Below are 9,888 nucleotides of genomic sequence, written 5' to 3'. Positions count from 1 at the left end.
CCAACTCATGAAAGGCTTCATTGTTTCCCTCCTCCTGGATCCTCAGCTGGTGTCCTCCCACCAACCACATCCCAGAAAGGATTTCCTCCCATTCTCCCTCTCACACCCTCCTCCCAAAGAGGGAGGCACAGAACGGGAAATCAGCGAGCCAGTGTCTAATAATTGCCTTCTGTGTGAAGAGCACTCCATGTTCCAGACATCAGTAAGAGGAGTGGGACGTGGGAAAGGGGGAAAGTGGCACATTCGAAAGTAACAGAAGACACAATCCCCATCAAGGTGCTTAAATGTAGCTGGGAAAACCGCATCTAAATCTATAAGTGAGTATAATTGGCAGTGCATCGTCCCTTACAAATTGTCTTCTAAACTATTATTTTATTGAATCTTCTAACAACTCTATGTGGTAGGAATTTCTTCCCAAGGAGAAACGTGGAGCTCAGAGAGGATAAGTTGTCCAAAGTCCACATTTGGTTAACTCAGTATAGTTCAGACGCAGTCTGTGCTGCTTTGTCGTGTCCATACTATACTCCTAAAAGAAGTCACCTTCGGTCAGGCCCAGAAGTAAAAGTCAGAACAAAAGAGGAAGGCTCCAAGACAGGATGTGAAGTAAAGGATAAGGTGGGCAAAAGGACCATAAAAAACAAAACTTAATCAGCAAGAGAAAAAATCGACCCCCCGTTGTGACTCTAGGGACACCAAGAAGATGAACTGTCATACTCAGGACTCAACATAGGGAGAAATAAGGTTTCTTAAAAAGAAGAGCCCGGCTAAGTTGCTAGGGAAGGTGGCCTTGAAGCCAGGACACAACTTTCCCTTGTCATGGCACTTACAGGGTCCAGCTTTGTTTTGTTTATAGCTTCTTGTCAGAGTTAGCCCTCCAGGATTCTACACGTGGTTTGCTGCCCCAAAAGCTAAGGAATGTGATTTGTCAACTTTTTTTGGTTGAAAGTGACAAAAATTTAACCTGAACAGTTTGAAGAGAAAAGGAGAAATCTCTTGCATTAAGTAGCAAAATATTGGAGGGAACTGGGGTAATTGGAAATTAGATAGTTAAAAGCCATCATGGTTATCACTCATCTGTCTTACTTAGCTCCTGGTGTCAGCTTCATTTTTTCAAGCCTTCTTAACACTTTTTGATGGGGGCTTTGGTTGCCACACATAGAATTTCAGTGCTGTTCAATATAACTTCCTGCGATGATGGAAATGTTCTATATCTGTGCTGTCAGGTGCAGTAGCTGTTAGCCACATGTGGCTATTGACACTTTAATTGTGGCGGGTGGGACTGAATAAATGAATTACAAATTTTAATTAATTTAAATTTAAATAGCAACATGTAACTTAGTGGTTAAAATATTAGACAATGTAGCTCGTCACCTGGGGAGGAGAAGACTTTTAATGGAGCTAATTAAAAAAGTCTTGGTGAAGGACTGTGGTTGGCCTAGCGTAGGTCATGTGCACAGCTCTGGACCAATCTGATTACTATAGCCAGGAGAACGGGCTGGATCATGTGCCTGGCCCCACATTCACAGGTGGGGTGATCTATTACCAGAAGGAATGGGAGAAGGGATGCTGGGAAGACAAATCAAAATCTTCTTTTTTTAAAAAAAAAAAATAATTAATTATTTTTTTATGGTGACATTGGTTCATGAAATCTATCTGTACACTTTAACAGTAAGGCATATATATATTTACACTGTGTGTTCACCTCTCATAGTTAGTTTTCTTTCTGTCACCACATATTTGACCCCCTCAAAATCTTCTAAAGGTGGAAGACATTACTTCTATCTTGATTCCTAAAAAGAATTAGCAAGCATTTATTGAAAAACTATTTTATGTCATACATTTTACATGTATACCTTAAATCCTTCTCTCTCTCTCTCTCTCTCTCACTCTTGCTTTCTCTCTCGCACACACAAACCCTATATTCCCCTTGTATTAGAGATGAAGAAACAAAGGATCAGATTATGAGACTGCAGACAGTAAATTGCACAGCCAGAATATAAATTCAAGTTTGTTTCTAAAGTATCTGTTCTCTGTACTATAATATGTTGTCCTTAGAGATTTGGGATATAGAAAATGTGATGATTAATAGTGGGTAATTATAACAATCACAGTAGAACACACAAAAATGGCTAGTTTTCTCCAAATAGTTACACTGATGCCCTGCTTTTAGTCTATAAAACATTTTTAAATTCCTCTTTTGAAATTGCTTTTAAAGCCTCTGACACACTTTAAAAGTATCTTTAATGATCGTAATTTTTATACGTTAGGAGTATATTTTCTAAAAAAGTTAAAAGCATGATGAATAATATAGGTAACAATTTATAGATAGATAAAATCATTTTTGCCCACATTAGCTTTATGTAAAGGCAAAGTCTCTTATTTGAGTTGAGCTTCTTTGACTTCAAAGAACAAATATCCCAGTGAAGCTACCATCAGAGGAGAGGCACATTGCGTGGATCTGGAATTGGCGAGCTCAAACACTGAGGCAACTCTTGGAACCAATTTTTGTAGGTAGCTCTGAATCTTTCTGCTTATTTGCTTCATTTTCCAATCTTTACCGATTGATTCTATTTTGATCATTTCAGGGCTCTCAATGTTACAAACGATATGAAACTTAATGCAAATTGGCTCACATATTTCAAAAGTCTAGAGGTAGGGATAGCCTTGAGAGTTAGCTTAATACAGAGAGGCTCAAAAGTGTTAACTGAGAATAGGAAGAAGGACTTTAAATTGTCATTAGACCATATCCTTTAAATGTGGCAGATCTCTTTGATGGAAAGAAAAAGAATTTTGACACTAGGAGTTATATGGCCTGAGTGTTGTCAGTGCCTTAGTCTCTGAGACCTAGCAACACTTAGGGGGTGTCACAGCTGGGTTCTCCAGGAAGCAGACCCTGAGACAGAGCCTCATGTTCAGGATGTTTATCAGAGGGTGTGCTTGAGATTGATACCTATGGAAGAGAGGAGGAAGAAGGTGGAGTGGGTAGAGGAAAAATTTGAGTTGTGATGCAGGCTAGCCTCAACCAACCTTACAAGGAACTCTGAAGCTGAAATGAAGGCCCATCAGAGTTGTTTCAAGTTAGGTAGAAATGGCTGGGCCTTTACATCCCCATGTTTATCAATCACTGGATGTGGCTGCTCCTCAAATGGAGGGCGAGGCAGCTCTCTGAAGCTGAAATAGTTCCTAAAGGAGTTGACAGCCGAAGGGACCACACCACTTCCAATAGCTGAGCCAACAAATCTTTCTTGAAGGGGGTTCTGGGCAGCGCATCTCTCTGTCCATCCTAGATAAGTACTTGGTAATGTGCAGAGATACTGAGACTCCTATGTTAACTTTTTAATCACCCACTGAAAGAAAGGATAAAAGACTTCTGCGTCCATGATAAAAATAGAGAATCTTTTGGAAAGATTGGTATAGTAGATGTTGCTGAGACTACTGGGCTTCACCGGAGCAATCGCTATTGGTAAATCGCTATTTACAATGAATGTGCTACAAAGACTTGGTCTGAGTAGGTGAGCAGAAGAACCTTCAGTAATTATTCTAGTCATAAAGCTTATTTTGAGAGGTGAATAAAGAAGAAAAAGAACAAAGGACACTGCTATGGTCTGCTTTCAGGGAGTAGCCCAGAACATTGGTTAGCCCTGAGAAATCCTACTCAAACTTGGGGAAAAGAATGAAAGTGGGCATGACTCAGCTGCCTGAGGTTGAGTTCCCAACATCCAGACCCCGTGAGAGTGGGAATAGGCAGATTTCGACCTCTATGAAAGTTCTTCTTAGGATAGGCCCTTAGAACAAACAGGTTATCAAGTTTTCTAATTTGTTACAGGTGTGGGTCAGTCAGCGACAAATAGACCATCACCCACAAATAACAGATTGCCCTGTGGTACTCACCAAACGATCGGTTCTGTGTGGAGTAGACTGCTGCCAGGGGCCCATGACTTGGTGCTTTGTGCAGAGGTGGCCAGGGATCCCACAGCCACATACATCAGAGGTTACCCTGCTCTGATGACAAGAGCCCTGGAGCAGGGCCTCAAGACTCTAGTGCCAGCAACACCCATTCCTTTATATTTCTGAAGAGAGACATTTCTAAGCCAACAGTTCCCTTGCTGAGAAACCAACTCAGGCCATGTAGAAGATAAGCCTTGTGAAAAGGTCAGAAAATGGGGCAGAGCCTAATATGTGAGCTCTCTGGACATAACGAGGGTATAGATTCACATGAAACCACTGGCACAGCTGCTAGTAGGAGGTATAGACCTTGGGGTGGAAGGTTAGAGAGAGCAAAGAGATACCTAATAACACTTCTTCTTGTGTGTGTGCGTGCGTGTGTGTGTGTTTAGATGTACAAATCAACCTCCTTCTGGCTCTCTCAAGTTTTCTGTTCCTCGCCCCTCTGGTTGGAGGTGGAATGGGTTTCCTTCTTGCTACTTGGTTACTCAGTGCTATTTATAAGCCATTCTCCCTCTTTTTTCTGAGCTTCGCCCCTCACTTTGAATCTAATATTGTTAGACCATACCACTCACTGCTCTCCAAGTTATACTCAATTATACTCACTTATCAACTTCCAGGTCTTTTCCTGAAATTCCGTGAAGATTACTTCTCTTCACTCCCGCCAACACTATTCTTGTCATATATTTTGGTGATTTCAATAACCTCAGGCATAATTCATCCAATGCTGTGGCCCCTCATTTCTGTGACTTTTTCTTCAGTGATTTTGTTCTTTAACCCACCTAAGCACTCTCTCCTTTGGTTGAACCATAGACTTTGACGGTACCTGTATCTGCAGCCCCTCCATACTCTCTCGATTTCAAGAATCCCACTCCCAGTCACCACCTCTCATCTTTTCAGTGCATTCTTTCTAGTATCCTGCTCTAACAAACCTTAGACCTCCCACTGTAACCTACAATCTCTTGATCCTAAAAACTTTAACTTTACAATGTTCCTTTTCTCCCATTTGTCTTCCCTTCCCATGTTACCTATCTTAAATTTTTTAGTCAGTTATTTAATTACTCTTTTGCATTAATTTTTAATTTCCTTGCCCCTTTCTTGCTTGATAGTAATATTTTGGCAAAATCTCAACCCCTATTAAAATTAAATACTTCACCCACTTCATGCCTGTAATTATGCAATTGAAGAAAAACACTGAGCCGTGCTGACTGGTACCATTTTAAATTTATCATCATAAACCTCACATGGGTCCTTAAGGCCATCTGGCAATTATACATGTCCCTAGTTCATACTTCCACTCTTCTGGACAACTATTTTATACTATATCTTCCTTTCTTAAACTTCCAACATCTTTTCATCTACTTTATTAAATGATGGCCTTGCTTCTTATTTGTATTAGTTTTCTCTTGCTGTGTAACAGATTACTCCAAAATTTAGCATCTTAAACAAGAAACATCTCATGCAGAGATCAGGTTTCTGGCTGGGTAGTTTGGCTTAGGTTCTCTTATGAGGTTGCAGCCAAGTTGTTTTGGCCAAGACTACAGTCTCCGAAGACTTGATTGGGGCTGAAGGATCCACTTTCAAGATCATTCCATAGGGCTGTTGGCAGGAGGTTTCAGTTTTTTGCCATGCGAGCCTTTTAACAGGGCTGTTCATGACATAAATGACTTCCCCCAGAGTGAATGATCTGAGAGAAAGAGAGAGAGCAAGAGTGAGAGAGAGGGAGGACACAGCATTTTTTTATAACCTAACCTCCGAAGTGACACACCATCACTTCTGCCATAATCTGTTGGTCACGCAGAACAACCGTGTACAGTGTGAGAGGAGACTACACAAGGGTGTGAGTCCCAGGAGGTGAGGATCATTAGAGGCCATTTTGTAGGTTGGCTGCAATACTATTTTATATTAAAACAAACAAAAAAAGCAATCAGGAAAGAACTTCCACAAGTTCCTACCACCATATTATCCAATTACCAGTTTATATTCTATTTTTAATGCTATTGTTATGAAGAACTGCTGTCTTGCTATCTTAGGCCCAAACCTCCACCTGTTCACTAGATCTCATTTCCTTCTTCCCAGTTAAGAACATAGACACAAAACTTCTCCCATCTCTCTCCTGCATTGTCAGTTTTCTCCTGTCTACTGGGTAATTCCCATCAACAAAAAAGTATGCTGTAATCTTAAAGAAAAAAACCCTCTTATGATGCTACCTCTCCTGTCAGCTACCCATTTCTCTGTGTCCCTTTACAACAAAACTCATTGAAAGAGTTAACAAAAATTGCTGTCTCCAATTCCTCCTCCCCTCTCTCTTAGGTCTACAACTACTCCAAAAACACTGCTCTTTTAAAAGTCATCAATGAAGAAATATAATTAAGTATTATGCAATAGTTTTTAGCACAACATTTTTCTAACAAAATTGGTTGCATTCTCAAAAGAAAATTAAGGATATAGGTAAATGAATTATACCTATATCTTTACAGGTATAATTCATATATAGGTATAATTATACAAATTATTGGACAGATAAATACCATGATAATTTACTAAATATTCCTGTATCTTGCCTTTTTAAAAACGATTTGTGTGAATAAAAATAATGATTTAATTACATTTTTGCAATGGTCGTATATGCTTATTGTAGAAAGCTTATAACATACAGTATTGTAAAACAAAGTAGTAAATCACCCATAGTCAACCACAGAGTGATATCCAATACGGGCTTTCTAGTTCTATCATGCTATGTTTTAAAAAAATAACATAGTTCTTTACATTTATAATGTACTTACTATTACTATTTTACCATACAAATGAGTTCCATAGTCAGAATGCCTGGGTTTAAATCCCAGCTAATCCCATATGTGCTGTATGTCACTTTGGTAAATTATTAAACCTTTCCATCTGTAAAAAGAAAAAAAGGTCATCAATGACTTCCACATTGTTAAATCCATTAGTCACTTCTCAGTCATCATCTTCTTTGACCTGCCAGCAGGATTTAACCTAGATGGTCTGTCCTCTTTAATAAAACCTTTTCTTCAGTTGGCTTTCAAGGTATCACACACTCCTGATTTTCTTCCTTAGCTAACTGGTTGATTCTTCTCTTCTCCTCAGCCTCTTTAGTGTTGGAATATGCCTGGGGCTCAGTCCTTGGACCTTTTTCTTATCTGTCTATATTTAGTCCCTCGATGATTTTATTTAGTCTCATGACTTCAAATCTACAGACTAACAGCTCCCAAATTTATATTTCTAGCCCAGAACTCTTCTGTGAACTCCAGACATTTTTATCATACACCTTCTTGAGTGTCCATTAGATAAATTAAACAATCTGTCACAAACTGAACTCTTCATCTGCTCTCTCCCAAACCTACTCCTTCCACCATGTCCCTCATCTCAATAAATGGCAACTCCATCCTGTCAGCTGCTCAGAATGGAATCCCTAGAATTTCCCTTGATTCCTCTCTCTCACACATGCATGTGTGTGTACACACACACAAACGCACACACAATCCATACCTAACTTTCAACAGGTCCTAAAATTCCTGCCTCCCAAATATACCCGGAATCCAACTACTTCCCATGATATCTACTACAGGTCCCTGATCCAAGACATCATAATCTCCTATTTGGGTTATTAGAATAGCTTCCTAATTGGTCTACTTGCTCATACACTTGCTGCATTCAGTTTATTCTCAATACAGCATCCAGAATGATTTTTAAAAAATTTAAATCACATTATGGCATTTCTTTGTCCAAATCCCTCTCGTGGCTCCCCATCTCAACACCTTTTGGTCACTTAAAATGCTCTATAAGATTTTCCACCCTCTAACTTTTGACCTATCTCAACACTCTTCCCCGCTCACTCTGCACCAGTCACACCAGCCTTCTTGCCAGGCTGTACTCACCTTGCAGTGATTGTACTCACTGTTCCCTCCGCCTGGAACATTCTTTATAAAACCCTCCCTTTCAGGTTAGAATAGCATGTTCCATTATTTCATGGAACTTTGCACCGGAGCCTTTGCTGGAAAGTAATTCAGTGAAGCCTTTTCTGGTTCTCCCACCTAAAATTTCCTGTCTGCTTCACTCAACATACTCTTTATCCTCTTTCTGCTTTTATTTTACAGCACTCATCAGCATCAGACATATTTATTTATTCATGTGTTTATTTGGTTACTCCTCGTTATATTGTAAAGACCATGAGCAAGGGATATTTGTTTTGTACAGTTTATACTTCCAGTGCCTAGAACATAAAAAGCTCTCAATTATATGTTAAATGAACGAATGATCGGGTATTTCATAGGGATAATGAAGTGCCCGGGACCATAACAGAGTTTAGAGCAGGGAGGGAGATCACTCACGAAGCTGCGATGTTCTAATACAGAAATATATATGAAATAGCATTGTAAATGTAACGAGGTGTACAAAGGTATGACTTATTCCTTGAGGAAGTCCTGCCAGGCCCGCATTCTTCCTACTTTTTCCCGTGCTTCCTCAATTGATGCGTATCCCCTTATCTGGAGGATTTGGGATGGTCTTTGTGCTGGGACTACAACGCACGTCAGCAGACCCCTCAGCCGGCCACGCCTAGGCTGGAACAATACTCAGTGGTCCCGCGCACCCAACCTTTTCCGCCCGGTTCCCCGCACCCTCACGAGCACCGCCCCCTCAGCGAGACAGGAAGCGAGCGTGATGGACTCCGGGGCCCTAACCCCGCCCCTCACGCCTGCCCAGCCCCGGAAGGGGCGGAGACGGAGGGGAGGGGCGGGGCGGGGCGGCCCATCCGAAAGCGGCGGTTTGCAGTAGGCGGTTATTGTAGTATCCGGAGTGGTTTGAGTCTGGTGAGCTGCGATTGGATACTCGACCGGTGCTCCATCAGCAGAGTGGGACCCCAAGGCCTCAAACAGGCTGCTATCTGCCCCAGGACACCCTCTTCGTTCATCGCTTCCCCCATAGTCGGATACCGATTACTTGGACTCTGACTCAGACCCAGGTTCCCACCCGTACTCTTCCAGCCCCCTTTTTCTCTGGCCGCTGCAGTTTAGTCCTCCCTGTCTCTCCTCGCTGTGCCACCACAGGGTACAGTCCTCGTTCTCTCATTCTGATCCTTTTGTCTCTTCCCATTCATCCCCATTCCTTCCAGAGGCAGTATTCAAGCATTTTCTTCCCCTTTGTTTCTTCTTGCTTCCCTTCTTTCCTCTTTCTCTCCTTTTCCTTCAGAATCCTGGTTCTTTCACTCCCTGTCAGGCTACTGCCTCCTCCAAGACTTCTGTCCTTTTCAGGAAACTGTGGCTCACGTGTTAGGTGGTTAAACCTTTAAAGCGGTCGTTTGAAGATTTTAAGCTTTTCCTTTCTCCTTACCAGGAGTCACCAGGAAGTATGGCCCCCCACAAGACGTCTCGAAATACCTCAAAGTTGCCTCTGGCTTTAAACCCCTTGAAGAGCAAGGACGTGTTAGCAGTGTTGGCTGAGAGGAACCAGGCTATAGTACCAGTTGGGGCATGGGTGGAACCTGCCTCACCACATAGTTCGGAAATACCAGCATATGTGAGTGTCAGTTTGAACCACAATGGTGGAGTTCCTACCCCATCTTTCTTTTTATTAGCTTTCTCTGGTGCTTAGATAAAGATGGACAATCTGGAGATGCTGTTTCTATTCTGTCATAAATATATTCTTGCATTAGGATTATAGAACAACCATGTACGTATTTGCCAAAACTTACATATATGTATATAGTTCACCTCACAAACTCTTGATCGCTTGCCATGCACAAGACATAAGCACTGTTTATGTCTCCCAGACATCCTTCTATGTAGTCAAGATGACAGTTGCCACATTTCACGTTAACATTAATTTATTCCTTAAAGTTTTTGATAGGTTTGGTAATGGAGATTCAGGCAAAGTGCAGTAAGAGAATAAAGGAAAAAGAAAATTCTGACTGGATTCTGAGAC

General features: G+C 41.2%; 1 protein-coding gene and 1 long non-coding RNA gene across 12 annotated transcripts in view; one reads left to right on the top strand and one right to left on the bottom strand.

The window, feature by feature from the left end:
* Window positions 1–5,150: 5,150 nt before the first annotated feature.
* Window positions 5,151–8,543, bottom strand: LOC120610470 (uncharacterized). Of its 3 annotated transcripts, none has more exons than XR_005654944.1 (3): window positions 6,925–8,543; window positions 6,732–6,843; window positions 5,151–5,632 (listed from the first exon to the last, which is right to left on the bottom strand). It is a non-coding gene; the product is annotated as an uncharacterized LOC120610470 (long non-coding RNA). The 3 variants fall into 3 exon arrangements; XR_005654945.1 differs by having other exon boundaries at window positions 7,845–8,543; XR_005654943.1 differs by having other exon boundaries at window positions 6,732–8,543.
* A 181-nt stretch (window positions 8,544–8,724) lies between these two features.
* The window catches only part of CCDC15 (coiled-coil domain containing 15), a 65,478-nt gene continuing 64,314 nt past the window's right edge, over window positions 8,725–9,888 (top strand). For 8 of the 9 annotated variants that reach the window (XM_039872802.1, XM_039872799.1, XM_039872798.1 and 5 more), the window contains exons 1-2: window positions 8,726–8,929; window positions 9,301–9,483. In XM_039872802.1, coding sequence (XP_039728736.1) covers window positions 9,316–9,483 — 168 coding nt within the window. In that variant the 5' untranslated portion in view covers window positions 8,726–8,929; window positions 9,301–9,315. Of the gene's footprint in view, window positions 9,016–9,300; window positions 9,484–9,888 lie in introns of all 9 variants that reach the window. The other variant, XM_039872796.1, reaches the window with a different exon arrangement.

Source organism: Pteropus medius, unplaced genomic scaffold (genome assembly GCF_902729225.1).
Source record: "Pteropus medius unplaced genomic scaffold, Ma_sr-lr_union100, whole genome shotgun sequence".
NCBI lineage: Eukaryota > Metazoa > Chordata > Mammalia > Chiroptera > Pteropodidae > Pteropus > Pteropus medius.
The sequence above is the reverse complement of the archived record's forward strand: the minus strand, read 5'-3'. Positions and strand labels throughout refer to the sequence as shown.